The 19,047-nt window shown below is 43.5% G+C and overlaps 1 protein-coding gene across 3 annotated transcripts; it reads left to right on the top strand.

Annotated features, from left to right (window-relative positions):
* LOC124032564 (proline-rich extensin-like protein EPR1) lies at positions 1-14,522 on the top strand. Of its 3 annotated transcripts, XM_046344872.1 has the most exons (10): positions 1-222; positions 6,103-7,498; positions 7,804-7,900; positions 8,116-8,296; positions 8,543-8,551; positions 9,199-9,213; positions 9,398-9,481; positions 11,432-11,502; positions 13,316-13,448; positions 13,568-14,522. In XM_046344872.1, the coding sequence occupies exons 1-10, from the start codon at positions 154-156 to the stop codon at positions 13,586-13,588; spliced, it is 2,076 nt and encodes a 691-aa protein (XP_046200828.1). In that variant the 5' UTR covers positions 1-153; the 3' UTR covers positions 13,589-14,522. The 3 variants fall into 3 exon arrangements, with proteins under 3 accessions (XP_046200828.1, XP_046200829.1, XP_046200830.1); XM_046344873.1 differs by lacking the exon at positions 8,543-8,551; XM_046344874.1 differs by lacking the exons at positions 8,543-8,551; positions 9,199-9,213 and having other exon boundaries at positions 4-222.
* The last annotated feature ends 4,525 nt before the right edge of the window (positions 14,523-19,047 follow it).

The following is a 19,047-nucleotide window of genomic DNA, read 5'->3' as shown; positions in this document are numbered from 1 at the left end:
GCAGGTACTTGCGGTTGTGTTTGTATCGGAGCTGTGAGATTAAACTGGGCGGCGTGTTCTCGGTCCAAAGACCCACGTTGTGGTACAAGATTTACACCAAACCTACCTGCACATTTCTCAATACAATTTAGGCACTCTGTCTGTACGAAGAGGATGGGAGGCAACAGCAGCAGCCACGTCTCGTATGAAGACGACCACGTTACTTTTGTGAAGGGCATTCGGGTGAGTGAGCAATGAGATACAAAGTTTATGTAACCTAAAAAAAAAAGCAATAATGTTACGCGCACTTACTCATTAGTTACAGAAAACCGTATAATTTCAGTTATGTTGCATTTATTTTTGTCGAATGTCGATGTCATGCCAAAATACTGAAACGCACCACATTCGTGAAAAACATCGATGCTTCTTCCAACAGCCTCATCAGCACGTTCACTTTCCAAGTAAATCAACATCGATGTATTTTCATAAACGGGCAAACAGACAGTTTTTACACATTGCACAACCATTTGATTTGAAAACAATGTGCTGCTACGCTCCCCCCCAAATTGCCCAGGCCTTTTCTAATCTGGGGAAAAGTCCGTCCCCGCCCTCCATCATCTCTCCTCCGTGACCCCCCCCCCCCGTCCCTTTTAAATCGTTTGCAGTCGGAGTGCAGTGTATGCTGCAAATACTGCAGTAATTTCGCAATGTAACAACAGTTACAATTTGATTTTGGACTGTATTTGTCACATGCGCGGAATACAACAGGCGAAGACATGACCGTGAAATGCTTACTTAAGAGCCCAACAATGCAGTGTTTTTGTTTTTTTTAAGTAAGAAAAATGTACTAAATAAACTAGAGAAAATGGTAACACTATAAAATAACGAGGTTATATACCGAGTCAATGTGCAGTGTTACTGGTTAGTCAAGGTAATTGAGGTAATATGTTGGTAGGGGTAAAGTGACTAAGCATAGAGAATAGCAGCGGCATATGTGAAGGAATGTGTGTCAGTGTAGTGTGTGTGTGGTTGGAGTCCAGTGAGTTGACATAAAGTCTGTGCAAAATATTATAATAAAATAAGGGGGGGCAACGCATTAAATATTCAGCAGTCTTCTGGCTTGGGGGTAGAAGCTGTTAAGGAACCTTTTGGTCCCAGACTTGGTGCTCCGGTACTGCTTGCCGTGCGGTAGCAGAGAAAACACTCTATGACTTGGGTGGCTGGAGTTTTTGAACATTTTTAGGGCCTTCCTCTGACCCCCTGGAAGCTCGCCCCCGGTGATGTACTGGGCCGTACGCACTACCATCTGTATCGCCTTGTGGTCAGATGCCAAGCAGTTGCCATACCAAGCGGTGATGGTGCAGCTGTATAACTTTTTGAGTAGTTGATGTCCCTCCATGCCTAATATTTTCACCCTCCTGAAGGGGAATTAGGCGTCACTGTGCCCTCTTCACGACTGTGTTGGTGTGTTTGAAACTAGAGGTCGGCTGACTATGATTTTTCAACGCCGTTACCGATTATTGGAGGACCAAAAAAAGACTATACCGATTAATCGGACAATTTAAAAAATAAAATAAACACTTATTTTTTATATAGTTGTAATAATGACAACAATACTGAATGAACAATGAACACTTAAAAAAAATATATAATGCATAAAATCAATTTAGTCTCAAATAAATAATGAAACATGTTCAATTTGGTTTAAATAATGCAGAAACAGTGTTGGAGAAGAAAGTAAAAGTGCAATATGTGCAATGTAAAAAAAAAAGCTAACGTATAAGATCCTTGCTCAGAACATGAGAACATATGAAAGCTGGTGGTTCCTTTTAACATGAGTCTTGGCAAAAGCTGCTGGCAACCAAAGGAAAGTGTGGTTTGAATGAATGATTTAGAGCCTGCTGCTGCTGCTGCCTACCACCGCTCAGCCAGACTGCTATATCAAATCATAGACTTAATTATAATATAATAAACACACAGAAATATGAGCCTAATGTCATTAATATGGTCAAATCCGGAAACTATAATTTTGAAAACAAAACGTTTATTCTTTCAGTGAAATACGCAACTGTTCTGTATTTTTATCTAACGGGTGGAAACTAAGTCTAAATATTGCTGATACATTGCACAACCTTCAATGTTATGCCATAATTATGTAAAATTCTGGCAAATTACGGTCTTCACACAGTTCGCAACGAGCCAGGTGACCCAAACTGCTGCATGTAGCCTGACTGCTTACACTCAACGCAAGAGAAGTGACACAGGACAAGCTCGTTAAACTAGTAATATCATCAACCATGTGTAGTGAACTAGTGATTATGTTAAGATTGATTATTACCATGGCTCCTTGCTGCCTGCACTCACCTAACAGGTGGTCAGCCTGCCACGCAGTCTCCTTGTGGATTGCAATATAATCGGTGTCCAAAAATGCTGATTACCGATTTGTTATGAAAACTTGAAATCGGTCCTAATTAATTGGCCATTACGATTAATCGGTCGATCTCTAGTTTGGACCGCGATAGGTCCTTAGTGATGTGGACACCAAGGAACTTGAAGCTCTCAACCCGCTCCACTACAGCCCTGTCAATGTGAAAGGGGGCGTGCTCGGCCATCCTTTTCCTGTAGTCCACGATCAGCTCCTTTTGTTTTATTCACGTTGAGGGAGAGCTTGTTGTCCTGGCACCACACTGCCAGGTCTCTCTACTCCCTTTAGGCTGTCTCATCGTCGTCTGTGATCAGTCCTACCACGTCGTGGTCGTGGGTGAACAGGGAGTACAGAAGGGGATTAAGCACTGTGGTGGAAGAGTTGTTTTATTTTCCACAACAGCACGTACCCCTGAGGGGCCCCCGTGTTGAGGATCAGCGTGGGAGATGTGTTGTTGCCTACCCTCACCACCTAGGGGTGGCTCGTCCCAAAGTCCTTCGCTTAGTGATGAGCTAGGAGGGCTCTATGGTGTTGTACAATGAGCTGTAGTCAATGAACAGCATTCTCACATACACTATATATACAGTGGGGCAAAAAAGTATTTAGTCAGCCACCAATTGTGCAAGTTCTCCCACTTAAAAAGATGAGGCCTGTAATTTTCATCATAGGTACACTTCAACAATGACAGACAAAATGAGAGAAAAAAAATCCAGAAAATCACATTATAGGATTTTTAATGAATGTATTTGCAAATGATGGTGGAAAATAAGTATTTGGTCACCTACAAACAAGCAAGATTTCTGGCTCTCACAGACCTGTAACTTTTTCTTTAAGAGGCTCCTCTGTCCTCCACTTGTCACCTGTATTAATGGCACCTGTTTGAACTTGTTATCAGTATAAAAGACACCTGTTCACAACCTCAAACAGTCACACTCCAATCTCCACTATGGCCAAGACCAAAGAGCTGTCAAAGGACACCAGAAACAAAATTGTAGACCTGCACCAGGCTGGGAAGACTGAATCTGCAAAAGGTAAGCAGCTTGGTTTGAAGAAATCAACTGTGGGAGCAATTATTAGAAAATGGAAGACATACAAGACCACTGATAATCTCCCTCGATCTGGGACTCCACGCAAGATCTCACGCCGTGGGGTCAAAATGATCACAAGAACGGTGAGCAAAAATCCCAGAACCACAAGGGGGACCTAGTGAATGACCTGCAGAGAGCTGGGACCAAAGTAACAAAGCGTACCATTGGTAACAGAGAATAACCTTAAGAGCTCAGTGACTTTCAACGTGGCATTGTCATAGGACGCACCTTTCTAACAAGTCAGTTTGGCAAATTTCTAGGCCACACAAGCCACGGAACAGGACCGCCGAGTGCTGAAGCGTGTGTAAAAATCGCCTGTCCTCCGTTTCAATAGTCACTACTGAGTTTCAAACTGCCTCTGGAAGCAACATCAATCTGTCGGGAGCGTTATGAAATAGCCGAGCAGCCGTACGCAAGCCTAAGATCACCAATGCTAAGCATCGGCTGTAGTGTTTTAAGGTGCGCCACCATTACACTCTGGAGCAGTGAAAATGCGTTCTCTGGAGTGATGAATCATGCTTCACCATCTGGAAGTCCGGCGGACAAATCTGGGTTTGGTAGATGCCAGGAGAACCTGCCCCAATGTATAGTGCCAACTGTAAAGTTTGGTGGAGGATGGATAATGGTCTGGGGCTTTTTATCATGGTTCAGGCTAGGCCCCTTAGTTCCATTGAAGGAAAATAAATCTCAACGTTACAGCATACAATGACATTCTAGACGATTCTGAGCTTCCAACTTTGTGGCAACAGTTTGAGGAAGGCCCTTCCCTGTTTCAGGATAACAATGCCCCCATGCACAAAGCGAGGCCCATGCATAAATGGTTTGTTGAGGTCGATGTGGAAGAACTTGACCGACCTCCAGAGTCCTGACCTCAACCCCATCGAACACCTTTGGGATGAATTGGAATGCAGAGTCCGAGCCAGGCCAACATCAGTGCCCGACTTCACTAATGCTCTTGTAGCTGAATGAAAGCAAGTCCCCGCAGCAATGTTCCAACATCTAGTGGAAAGCCTTCCCAGGAGAGTGGAGGACTTGATGTAATGGCATCACAGGGGACCAACTCCATATTAATGCCCATGATTTTGAACGAGATGTTCATGTAGTCTAGGTGTTTATTTTATCCAGGTGGGAAAGGGCAGTGTGGAGTGTAATAGAGATGACATAATCTGCAGATCTGTTGGGGCGGTATGCGAATTGAAGTGGGTCCGAGGTTTCTAGGAGGATGGTGTTGATGTGAGCCATGACCAGCCTTTCAAAGCATTTCAAATAGAAGTTTGGTAATAGATAGGTTGTTACGAATGCACTGATATAAGTGGACGCACATAGTATTTCGGCAACTTTGGGGGGAAAAAATGACTTTATATTGGAGTTGTGCCTGTTGACATAGGTGACTCATGGCTATAACCTGTTTTAGCATGGACATTGCCATTCAGGGCTTCTGACATTTTTAAAATAGTCAACTGGGTGGGGATTGCTCCCAATTCATAGGAATCAGCCAATGAAGAAGAAAGCACGGGCTGTCACAGACGCTATGATGGCACGGACATAAAGATGAGTGCTCTATCTCTGTGGCCTGTTTACACGCGTATCTGCCCTCGCATTGACTAGAATGGTCCAACCTGATATCGCTTTCCCCCACCAGCCTTCGATCTTTGAGGACATGTATTTCCATTGTTGGAACGGTCACTCAACTATCTTGTCAATACAAAAGACAGTCTTTGGTTTCAATTCATTAGTAGGCAAATGGAAGACTGTCCTCCCCTCCTTGATATCCTCCTTTTGGCGAGGAAGCAGAAGTTTATCCTCCTTGAGTCCTTCGCAGAAGAGTTTTGCTATCTGCAACACACCCCTTGAATTAGCTATTGTTTTCTCAAAGGAGAAAAGCATGCAAACATTTAAAAACAACGTATGCTTTTATCTGCTAAATGTCTTGCACAACGAGCTACATTTTGTTTTCATCACTTTATACATTTTATTTTGGACATCTATCCTGTACATCTATGCTGGGGCGGCAGAGTAGCCTAGTGGTTAGGCTAGTAACCGGAAGGTTGCAAGTTCAAATCCCCGAGCTGACAAGGTACAAATCTGTCGTTCTGCCCCTGAACAGGCAGTTAACCCACTGTTCGGAGGCCGTCATTGAAAATAATAATTTGTTCTTAACTGACTTGCCAAGTTAAAATAAAATAAAGATCATTTGCCCGAGGACGCGCAATTTGAGAAGCAGATTCATACAAGCGTATTTTCGTCCACTTTCCCTCTCCTTGCCTCCTCTCCTTGATTACCTTTTGACCTTTCTCTCAAAAGGAGGCTAGAGAGAATGGAGGAGCGAGGACCCAAGAGTTGAGCAAATCTAATTTGAGAAAGTTCCCTGTCTTTACAGGGTGTGAGCTTGTGTACGTCTTTACAGGAGCTGGTGGGAGGGTGGGTGGGTGGGTGCTACGCCAATATAAGCTATCACTGTTAGTTGATTTACATGGCACACAAATCTAATTGTATTATCTTTAGTACAGTCTAGTGCTGTGTATTATCTTTAGTACAGTCTAGTGCTGTGTTTCTAGAATAAATATTATGCCTGATGATTGTTGAACCTTTGCCTTCTTTCCCTGACAGCTGACTGACAAAGTCATCAATCGAATGAGAGAGGAGTGCCAGGCCCAGAAGGTTGTCCAACCTCGCTCACAGCAGAATGGACCTGCTTCCACGCTCTCAACAGAACCTGTGGTCCCTGTGTCCACACCGGCCCCCACAGTCGATCATTTGGTCCCCCTTCTGGTCTCCCCTTCCCTGTTTATCCCCACAGCCCCTCCACCTGCGGTCCTACCCACACCTCAGTCTCCGCCTGTTCAGCCAGTAAAGCTTACTCCTCCACCTCCTGTCACATTTGTCTCTGCTCCCTGTCCACCTGCGGCCCTACCCACACCTCCCTGTCCACCTGCGGCCCTACCCACACCTCCCTGTCCACCTGCGGCCCTACCCACACCTCCCTGTCCACCTGCGGCCCTACCCACACCTCCCTGTCCACCTGCGGCCCTACCCACACCTCCCTGTCCACCGGCGGCCCTACCCACACCTCCCTGTCCACCTGCGGCCCTACCCACACCTCCCTGTCCACCTGCGGCCCTACCCACACCTCCCTGTCCACCTGCGGAATCGATAGTCCGAGCTCCAGCTGTTGAACCTATTGTTCCACCTCTAGATACCAAATTGCTTCCTCAAGGGGCAGAACCAATACTTCCTCTGGTGCCTTTAGAACCTATAGCGCCATCTTTGGCCCCATCTCCACCAATAGAAGAACCCGTACTCCTATGTACCCCTACCACTGAGGAACCTGTAGTTCTGCCGACACTGGCTGAACCTATTGTCCCACTTGTCCCTATAGAACCCGTAGAACCACCTAAGCCTGTGAAACCTGTGGTTCTAGCTTCTCCAGTTGTGGAACCAATTGTGCTGCCTCCAGTGGTTGAATCTGTTGTCCTACATCACCCTGTAGAACAGGTAGACTCACTTACCCCTGACCCTTCACCTGTTGAAGCTATTGTCCTGCCACCTGTTGTGGTTGAGGAAGTAGCAACACCTACCCTCGTAGAACCGGTAGTCCTGCCACCTGTTGTGGAATCTGTCACCATTACGACGCCACTTGTTGTAGAAGAGGTTGTCCTACCCACACGTCCACCTGTAGAGCCCCTACCTGTCTCTACTCCTCCGCCTGTTGCAGAACCTCCACCTCCCCCAGTCCTAGCACCTATCCCAGAGCCTATTATGGAGGAACTTCCTCCAGCACCATGTCCCTCCATGGAGCTGGCCACCCTGCCTACTGCATCGGCTGCTAGCAAACAAACTGATCTCCCTCCCCCTGTAGAAGAGCCCATAGCTCCCCCTCCTCCTCTCTCTGCCCCAGTAGAACCCATGGTCAGCATTCCACTACTCCCTCTCATTGAAAACGTGGCTGTTCCAGTCGTGGCTCCTGTTGTGACCCTCCCTGTGATCCCACTACAACCTCCATTAGGTGAGTCTGCTTTTTCTCATTCAAGTTGTATTGATTTGTGTTATTGGTTTGTAATCATGTAGTCATGATCTATTCCTTATTGGCTACAATAATTCAAGCGTATGTGGTTGTTGACCATGTGCACCCGATTGCAACTGTGACGTAAATGAAGACACAGAGACCTGTGTGTGCTTTGTTTGACTCCTACACTACAGAATTCAATATAGACCTTTCAGACGTCTCGGGTTGATTTGATAAGTCGAGCAGCGTTGTTGATTTTTACACAAAGCTCTTGCATGAAACATTTCCCTCTTTTTGTGGTTTAGTAGTAGATGAAGAAGTGCTGAGGAGGCAGATCCAAGCTGAGCTGACGAAGGGCCTGGAAGAGGAGATGAAAGTGAAGCGGCAAGAGTTTGAAAAACAGTGAGGAGACCAACATAAATCTTGAAGGGCTGTTTTCCCAGACACCGGTTAAGCCGAGTACTGGACTAAAACACAAGCTCAGTGGAATATCTCATTTGAAAATGCCTTTTTAGTCAAATACTTAGTAAAATACGCTTTTTCAAAGTGGTCCTAGGAATAGCCTTTTTAGGGACATGGTCAGGTCTGAACTTCTGTGTCTCTCTGTCTATCTATAGGTTGTATGAGGTGACGGTCCAGGCCAGAGCCCAGGCTCAGGCAGTAGCCCAGGCTCAGATCCAGGAGGAGGTTAAGAAAATCCTGGATGTGGAGAAGGCAGCGCAGGGAGAGAACCTGATGGCGGCCATAGAGAAGGAACGCATGACCACAGAGGATGAGAGACTCATGGCCCAGCTCTACGTAAGACACAGCACTAGATACAGTGGTGGATGTGCAAGCTTGAATATAAGCAATGTCTGAAATAACTAAGTACAGTCAGACTGGTCTGTCAACTTAAACAGAACTTCATAGCCATTTGCCTCTAATTGTGTTCACTAAAATATATTTGCACGAGGTTTGTTTGTATACTTTCTGTCTGATCATGACTAATGTTACAGAATACTTGGATTTATCTATTGTTTCATTCTGTCTAAAATGCTTGCGAAGGCCTTGCAAGTAAGTGTTTTAGCTGTTTCCATAAAAGGTCTGCCTGATGTTGGTAATATTTTGTGCATGACTGCTTGTGGCTTGTTTGGCGAGCTGGATTGCTCCTATTCTATTGGCACGAGATCACCTCTTAGGGTGAGCCAGGTGATTTGCCCAGGAAATCAGGCAAAGGTACCACTCCTTACACCCTGCCACCACTAATAATATATAATAATAATATATGCCATTTAGCAGACGCTTTTATCCAAAGTGACTTACAGTCATGTGTGCATACATTTTACGTATGGGTGGTCCCGGGGATCGAACCCACTACCCTGGCGTTACAAGCGCCATGCTCTACCAACTGAGCTACAGAAGGACAGCTTGGCTGCAGCTGGCCCATACAGCTCACCCAGATTTGTGGACAGAGCACTGGTTAGTTGACTGCATGGTTGGCATGTTGAGTTCAGAACAGAGCTGCTTCCTCAACCCTGACTGCCAGGCTGGCAAGTTGAGTTCAGAGCAGATCCCAAAGGGATGGCTTGTTTGCTTCTGCTATGAAATAGAATGGCATGACGCTGCATCTTGGAGGTCTGCATTTCCCCTTTGACCTGTAAAGATCCTAGTTCTCACCAATCAGTCTTCATCTTCCTTCCTGTTCTGCTATCTTGTTTCAGTGGATAGAGCTTAAGGTAAGACAAGGGAGTGATCCTACTTCATGCATTCCTTGAAGATTATCTATTCACTATTCAGTTATATGATTTTTGTGTTGAATATTTGATTTTCATTGTCATCTCACTCAGGCTGTCATTTAGTAGGAAAGAAGAAATTACTTTATGCTCCGTTATATAAATATATTATCTCTGTCCTTCTCAGGCCCACAAACTGGAGGAGAAAGAGAACCAAGTGAAGAAACAAGATGCACTCTTCAGGGAACAGGTCGCCAAGCTGGAAGAAAAGGTACACAACACACGGACATAAAAAACGTCTCACACACATGGCCGCAGCCTCTTATTATTCCTGTCATATTGTGTTATTACTGTACACACTGTAGAAAGGCTTGTGGTCATATGCACATCCTTAAAGGTAGGTGCTGGACTAAGGAAGGATACTAGAAAAGAATAAAGGCCCGTACACTGAATATGCTCCCAATTGCCACCTTTTTATTGACAATATTTAGATCCAAAAAGCATCTTCTTCAGGTCAAAATGACTGTGCACACTGCGTTGCAGCATTGCATCTACAGTTGAAGTCAGAAGTTTACATACACTTAGTTTGGAGTCATTAAAACTCGTTTTTCAACCACTCCACAAATTTTTGTTAACAAACTATACTTTTGGCAAGTCGGTTAGGACATCTACTTTGTGCATGTCACAAGTCATTTTTCCAACAATTGTTTAGACAGATTATTTCACTTATAATTCACTGTATCACAATTCCAGTGGGTCAGAAGTTTACATACACTAAGTTGACTGTGCCTTTAAACAGCTTGGAAAGTTCCAGAAAATGATGTCATGGCTTTAGGAGCTTCTGATAGGCTAATTGGCATAATTTGAGTCAATTGGGTTTGTACCTGTGGATGTATTTGAAGGCCTACCTTAAAACTCAGTGCCTCTTTGCTTGACATCATGGGAAAATCAAAAGAAATCAGCCAAGACTTCAGAAAATATATTGTAGACCTCCACAAGTCTGGTTCATCCTTGGGAGCAGTTTCCAAACGCCTGAAGGTACCACATTCATCTGTACAAACAATAGTATGCAGGTATAAACACCATGGGACCACGCAGCCATCATACCGCTCAGGAAGGAGACGCGTTCTGTCTCCTAGAGATGAACGTACTTTGGTGCGAAAAGTGCAAATCAATCCCAGAACAACAGCAAATGACCTTGTGAAGATGGATGAAACAGGCACAAAAGTATCTACATCCACAGTAAAACAAGTCCTCTATCGACATAACCTGAAAGGCTGCTCAGCAAGGAAGAAGCCACTGTTCCACAACCACCATAAAAAAGCCAGACTACGGTTTGCAACTACACATGGAGACAAAGATCATACAATTTGGAGATATGTCCTCTGGTCTGATGAAAAAAAAAATAGAACTGTTTTGCCATAATGACCATCGTTATGTTTTAAGGATAAAGGGAAAGGCTTGCAAGCCGAAGGACACCATCCCAACTGTGAAGCACGGGGGTGGCAGCATCATGTTGTGCGGGTGCTTTTCTGCAGGAGGGACTGGTGGTACACTTCACAAAATAGGTGGCATCGTGGCGCAAGAAAATTGTGGATATATTGAAGCAACATCTCAAGACATCAGTCATTAAGTTAAAGCTTGGCCACAAATGGGTCTTCCAAATGGACAATGACCCCAAGCATACTTCTAAAGTTGTGGCAAAATGGCTTAAGGACAACAGTCATGGTATTGGAGTGGCCATCACAAAGCCCTGACCTCCTATAGAAAATTTGTGGGCAAAACTGAAAAAGCGTGTGCGAGCAAGGAGGCCTACAAACCTGACTCAGTTACACCAGCTCTGTCAGGAGGAATGGGCTAAAATTCCCCCAACTTATTGTGGAAAGCTTGTGGAAGGCTACCCAAAACGTTTGACCCAAGTTAAACCATTTAAAGGCAATGCAACCAAATACTAATTGAATGTAACTTCAGACCCACTGAGAATGTGACGAAAGAAATAAAAGCTGAAATAATTTTTAATAGGATTAAATGTCAGGAATTGTGAAACTGCGTTTAAATGTATTTGACTAAGGTGTATGTAAACTTCTGACTTCAACTGTAAATGCTGACACACCTCCTTACTTTCCCTACAATGCATGACAGCTCAGTAGGCACAGTCATACCAGTGTCCTACAGCTTGTCAACAGTCCAACAGCTGTTGTGTTGTTCCCCTCGTTAACAGAGTGCGCAGTTCTTCAAAGTCACCACAGAGAACTTCAAGAAGGGCCGAGAGGACGCTCACAACACCTTCAAGTGAGTATCATCGTTATTGGCGCTGGGATTTGCCAGGGACCTCCCAAAATGATTGTATCGCTATACTTAGGTTCCGGTTCGATACTTAGATCTTATTGCAGTTTGATGTTCCAAACATTGCTAGGGCTGGCACAATAACCGTGTAACCCACAGTTATAGATGAAGAAATACAATTACCGCTATAACCGAACGAACAGCTGACTGAAGACGGGATGGTTAGGTATTCGTGTGGTTCACTCCGTTTCTACGGTAACATGGACTCTTAACGACGTGATGACTCTGTGTTACCCCTTGCTGAAGCAAGCAAGGTGTTGTAGCAAACAATGAATAGACTCGGCTTGGAACCTCTAACCCTGGCAATTTGATAGGTAAACTCATGGGTACAATGACTGCCTGGTATTGTGATGCAATCATTTCCATGGTAATGGAGAATGTTCATTCAAATCATGTTAACTGATGTGGCTCATGCAACGGAATGTTTTTAATGTCTGTTGAGTTGAATCAACAAATCACAGCACATATTGATGGGTGCATTTCCTGCTTTTACGTCCTTTGTTCCTATGGATACACTCGCAATGGCCGCCAGTCCACCCATTATGCCATCATTGACTTGAATTCAAACACCCGTTCTATTCATTCTAGTTTTATGGAATCACATGCCGTTAGGAGGAGAAAATGTACATCTATTTTTATGGAATCACATGCCGTTAGGAGGAGAAAATGTACATCTATTTTTATGGAATCACATGCCGTTAGGAGGAGAAAATGTACATCTATTTTTATGGAATCACATGCCGTTAGGAGGAGAAAATGTACATCTATTTTTATGGAATCACATGCAGTTAGGAGGAGAAAATGTACATCTATTTTTATGGAATCACATGCAGTTAGGAGGAGAAAATGTACATCTATTTTTATGGAATCACATGCAGTTAGGAGGAGAAAATGTACATCTATTTTTATGGAATCACATGCAGTTAGGAGGAGAAAATGTACATCTATTTTTAATGGAATCACTATGCAGTTAGGAGGAGAAAATGTACATCTATTTTTATGGAATCACATGCCGTTAGGAGGAGAAAATGTACATCTATTTTTATGGAATCACATGCAGTTAGGAGGAGAAAATGTACATCTATTTTTATGGAATCACATGCAGTTAGGAGGAGAAAATGTACATCTATTTTTATGGAATCACATGCAGTTAGGAGGAGAAAATGTACATCTATTTTTATGGAATCACATGCAGTTAGGAGGAGAAAATGTACATCTATTTTTATTTTTTAATATATATTCCAACTGTTATTACCATGGTAATTTGGCTGGTCAATTACATTCATCCAAAATTCCATGACCTTCACAGAACTACATATGCTCACCGTATGTCTGCTACAGAGGGACACGCGACAGCATGACAAAATTAGTTTTGATCAGTCGTGGAAATAAAAGTGCTGGAAAACATGTTGGATTACTATTTAAAAAGATGGAGAACAAGCTATAGGATGAAAAAAAATACCCGCGTTTTGTCGGAGATACAGCCGACTAACTCTATCTACCTAACAACATTTAAAATTAAAATCAATACTTGGAGTCAAGTATCGATTTATAATATCGTCCAAAAATCATATCGCGATCTGTTTTTGTCTCCCCATTGCTCATCATTACACTGGGTCGTGGGCTTAAGGTTTTTATTTCCTTTGCTATTTAACCAGGTAGGTTATTGAGAACACATTCTGTTGGACAAAAACAAACTGTCTTGACTGGGCAGACTATGGTATAGTAGGATGTGTCTATAATTTCTCTCTATTCCCAGGCGTGTTGACATCAAGCCAGTGTGTGGTGACCTGCAGAGTCAGATCCTGAAGTGCTACAGGGAGAACACTGGACAGACTCTCACCTGCTCTGGCATCGCCAACTTGTACATGAAGTGTGTGGACAACCACAAGGTCTCACATCTTTATTTCTCTCTCTGAAAAACACACACACACAGACTGAAAGTGAAACACACACCTCTATTGTGAACTGACATTTTGGTCGAGCCCTGTTCTTCTTCTTTGTTTTTCAGACTAAGAGCATTGGAGGTTAGAAGAGCCTAATTTTTCACTAATGGCGTTACTGTTTAACTAGAGGGACAGGAGCCGAACGCCATCAGCCATCGAGACGCACCAAAAACCAGTTGAACTGGTTTTGATTTGAACTGTTCTGAGACCATGACCACCACAGCTGAAGACACTCCTGCTGCACCATCCCTTCCTCCCATCCATGGTATCTGTATTAACCCCCCCCCCGAGAGGGTCAGAGGTAGAATGAGGAGCCCGTGTCCTGACCCAGTACAGGCTAGAGACTGGTACTGATGTCAAAGGATGTGAGAGAGAGCGCACAATATGGTTCTTGGGTACACAAATGGACAGTGCTATTAGCACTACACTGACGGAAAATGGACATTGTTACCATGACTACACTATGACAGGAAATGGAACCGGAAATGTAACACGTGAACTACACTATGACAGAAAATGGACATTGTTACCATGACTACACTATGACAGGAAATGGAACCGGAAATGCAACGCGTGCACTACACTATGACAAAAAATGGACATTGTTACCATGACTACACTATGACAGGAAATGGAACACGTGAACTACACTATGACAGGAAATGGACATTGTTACCATGACTACACTATGACAGGAAATGGAACCGGAAATGCAACGCGTGAACTACACTATGACAGAAAATGGACATTGTTACTGTGACAGGAAATGTGAGACATCTCATCCCTGACTGAATATAAAATGCTTTATACATCTCCACAAATGGAAATATTGGGATTACGGTTTTGTTGTTGACAGCAGTATGAAACATAATGGAATGGCCAAGTTGTGAAAGATATTGTGCATTGTTTGTTGAGTTAATATGCACCTATGCCTTAATGTCCTATCAAAACACAAATGTTGCCTATGGGAATTTTTTGTTGTTGTAATTTTGATCTTTATTGTTATAAAATACAAACGGATATGGGGGTGGAAACTGACTGTGTCCCAAATGACATCCTATTCCCTGTGAAGTGCGCTACTTCATAGTGCACTTCACCATTTCATAGTGCACTACGAGCAAGTGTGAGGTCTGGCCCATGGGCTCTGGCCAAAACTAGTGCAAAAGTAGTGCATAGTGTGTCATTTGGGCTAGACATCACACTTGGTCGCCACAGACCAAACCAAGACATATTTGGCACTTTGTTCATGGAGGGTGTGAACGGGAGTTGTTCTGAAACCCCCATCAACCTTCCTTTTGGAATGTATATTGGTTCGGCTATAAGAATGGAAATTGTTATTGGAAATATAACAAAATTGCTTTGTTTGAGTGGCACTGCCCTCCTGTGGACATGGTTAGAATTACGCATTTTATTTATCCTTTTATTTAACTAGGCAAGTCGGTTAAGAACAAATTCTTATTTACAATGATGGGACTTCCCTGGCCAAACGCAGACGACGCTTGGCCAATTGTGCGCCACCCTATGGTACTCTCAATCACGGCCGGATGTGATACAGCCCGGATTCGAACCAGAGACTGTAGTGACGCCTCTTGCCTTAGACCGCTGCGCCACTGAGGAGAGGATAACAAGTAAACAATTGACCCAAAATGTCACTCTTTAAAGGGTTGTTTTAACTTAATCACATCCAGTGTACCCTACTGTATCGTCTTCCGATACCTGTCGCTGCGTATTATCTACTGCGCTCGTGTTTTGGCCATTAGATTGCGCACCTTTTTCCGAATACTGCAGCATGCAGAGATCGGGCGACCCGTGTACATACTCAACTGTAGGTCTACCTATCTGTTGCATGTCGGATTCCTAATCTACCACTTCGGAGTTCCCTTAAATTTCCAAAGAGAGAAGACGCACATTATCCCATGGATACGATGACGGAATAGATACGGAAAAGCAAAGTGCGCAACGGACCACAAAAACATCGGTCAAAGCGAGCGCACGGAACGTCCCACCTCCACCCATTCCACTCCGAACGGCAGAAGTGCGGTGGACCGACCACGCCATCCGCGACTCGCGCTTCATCTGCAGGGCGGGGAGACGGACACCTGCACGGAAGCTTCGCCATTTGCTTGTACATGCAAGTTTGACATTTTATTTTATCTTAATTTCAATTATGTAAATACAATTTACTGTATCCCAGTTGGATTATTTGATGCTGAAGTGTGGTGTTTTATTATGCAGATTCTAAGTAGGCTAGGCTAATATATTTAATTGTAGCTACAATAACGGTGGCCAACGATGTTAGTTTGTTTGTTTTATTAAATAGTTTATAGAAATGTTTTTGTAGACTAGTGACTAGAGGAATTGATGCTGCGCAATGTTTTTGTAGGCGAGTGTGACTAGAGGAATTGATGCTGCGCAATGTTTTTGTTGCCAAAGGGAGGGTGTTTTCGTCAGCCGCCACACATGTCTGACACTTGGGACATTGCCCAACGTCCGCATTCAGCATCATGTTGCCCAACGTCCGCATTCAGCATCATGTTGCGCAGATACAAATCCAGTGCTGAAGTATTCGGAATAATCAAGAGGTGAATGTCTTTTGTCTAGCAATACAAGAAAGTGGAGCCGTAATGAAAGCGTAAATAACTTGTGAATCCCACTGCTATTTAATGCACGTTACTCCTCAGTTGATGACCTGATAAATATATAATCCTCAAAACACTGCTTTCTAATCGAGATTTGCAGGAGACTGCCATGATTCTAGGAGATCCCAAAGTATGGGCTTCTATAGGCTATATGATAATTGTTCCTTCGGGTGAACCTGAAGTGTGATAAATGTGTAGCAGCATGCTAAAATAATATCTGGCCATCAGTGGCCTTTATTAAGGGCTGGTATATAGATGTATTCAATGTCCACCCCGTTTTTACCGATTTAAAACAAATGTGCTGTGGTACTTGGCTGCACCATGCTCTGTCACCAGGAGAGTGCCCTCTTTCTTAGACCATTTTCACACTTGTGAGCCGAGCTGTACTGCACTAGCCTGGTTACACAACTAAAAGACTGAGTCAGTTTGACTCGTTCCTCAGTCAACTCTAGCTCACCTCATCTGCTGCCGTAACTCACCGGTTCCATTTTGCATCCATTGGCTGCTGCTTTGCCATGCCTCCTACAGAGTGAGAGTCTTGGCAGTTCTCCTGTGCGCCAGACACCAGGGCATGTCTCTGTCTCGCCATTTATGCTTATGGAAGAGTGTCTGACGGTGCATATTTCTGCCAGCAAATCTGGGTGTTTTTTAGGCTTGTGTGTTATTGAGTGGGACTGGTATTCAATGCCCCATTATAGTACAAGCAGTATGAAGCAGATATGAGAAAAAATATAATCACATCCAAACCCATTAACCATTGCAGAATATATTATAACTGAGTGTTGTGTTGAGGGCCATCACACTGGTGCCATTTGTGTTTTACAAGTGTGTTTGTGAGATGACAGGAATCGGATAGAGAAGGTGGGTGGCCCTAGTGAGTTGTACCGTAACCTAGTAGAGGTAGTGAGAGCAGGAGGAAGAGGAAGTGGTTTACAACACATTTTAGAACACATTTTAGAACACATTTTAGAACACATTTTAGAACACATTTTCAGTCCTTTCTCTTTTCGCATCTCTTGGCAACGACTTCAGTTGCTGAGGTGTGAAGTCGTCACTCTGCAGGACCAGTCAGTGCATCTCTGACAAGAAGATCATGTGGAAGTTCATTGTTAGGGATCCAATGCCAGAATATTTCAAGGGGGAACAGTATTGTAATAGTTCTGTCTGTCTTAATAGAGCAAGTGTGTGTGTGCGGTTTTTTTACTGCCTCAAACACTCTCCCACAGCCGCTTATGGGCTTCCCCACCTAATAGCAGACTGGGAAAACAAAACACTAAACCAAACTGTGGTCTGCATCTCCAAAACCAGACGAGACATCTGTCTGCGCCCTACTCCATTACCCAAAGAGGATGCTGTAGTCAGAATAACATGGTGGTTTTCTGTGGCTTGTTCTGTTTGTACATCATGGTTCTGACTGGTGCGAGTTTGACTTAACTGTGTTCGTGCACACCCATATACTCTGTGGTGTGTGTGTGTGTGTGCATGAGCCAGTATTATAGTACCTTCTCTTTTGTGTAATTGCTTATAAAGACCAGCGCATACTGCTGTCACTCAACTTGTATTAGAGATTGTAAATCCGCCCCCATGTTGACCTGATTGCTCACTCAGAGGTACAGGAATTCATACATTTGAGATGTATGCAATAGCTAGATGTTGTACTGACTCGTACAATTCCATCTGTGTCCATAGCAACATAATATGGGGAATGTTATGTCTGCAGATGTTAGGTTTTGGTCAAAACATTCTAAGGAATGTGTTCATACAGTCCCCTGTGTAAAGGTGTATAGCTGCTCCAGCTGTATAGCTGTGTTTTATAAGAGCTACAATTGGCTATTTTATATTTGGTATTTTATTAGGATCCTCATTAGCTGTTGCAAAAGCAGCAGCTCCTCTTCCTGGGGTCCACATGAAACATGACATAATACAGAACATCAATAGACAAGAACAGCTCGAGGACAGAATGGCCTCATTTCATAGAGGCAGGGCGTGCCCTAGTGATTGTTACCGAGGATGTATCTGTCTGCAGTCTGGAGACCACTCGGGTAGTATTTATTTTATATATATATATTAACTACTGTTCAACAGTTTGGGGTCACTTAGAAATGTCCTTGTTTTTTGAAAAAAATATATATTTTTGTCAATTTTAAAATAACATAAAATTTATCAGAAATACAGTGTAGACTTTGTTAATGTTGTAAATGACTATTGTAGCCGGAAACGGCTGATTTTTAATGGAATATCCACATAGTCGTACAGAGGCCCATTATCAGCAACCATCACTCCTGTGTTCTAATGGCATGTTGTTAGCTAATCCAAGTTTATAATTTTAAAAGGCTAATTGATCATTAATAAACCCTTTTTTTCAATTATGTTAGCACAGTTGAAAACTGTTATCCTGATTAAAGAAGCAATAAAACTGGCCTTCTTTAGACTAGTTGAGTATCTGGAGCATCAGCATTTGTGGGTTCGATTACAGGCTCAAAATGGCCAGAAACAAATAACTTTCTTTTTAAACTCGTCAGTCTATTCCTGTTCTGAGAAATGAAGGCTATTCCATGTGTGTCTAGTTTGAGAAACAAGTCTTCAACTGGCAGCTTCATTAAATAGTACCTGCAAAACACCAGTCTCAACGTCAACAGTGAAGAGGCGACTCTGGGATGCTGGCCTTCTAGGCATAGTTCCTCTGTCCAGTGTCTGATCTTTTTCCCCATCTTAATATTTTATTTTTATTGGCCAGTCTGAGATATGGCTTTTTCTTTGCAGCTCTGCCTAGAAGGCAGGACAATGACTAAACACACGGCCAAGACAAGGCAGGAGTGGCTTTGGGACAAGTCTCTGCATGTCCTTGAGTGGCCCAGCCGAGCCCGGACTTGAATCCGATCTAACATTTCTGTAGAGACCTGTAA

The sequence above is a fragment of the Oncorhynchus gorbuscha genome, linkage group LG01, assembly GCF_021184085.1.
Source record: "Oncorhynchus gorbuscha isolate QuinsamMale2020 ecotype Even-year linkage group LG01, OgorEven_v1.0, whole genome shotgun sequence".
Taxonomy (NCBI): Eukaryota; Metazoa; Chordata; class Actinopteri; order Salmoniformes; family Salmonidae; genus Oncorhynchus; species Oncorhynchus gorbuscha.
The sequence above is the reverse complement of the archived record's forward strand: the minus strand, read 5'-3'. Positions and strand labels throughout refer to the sequence as shown.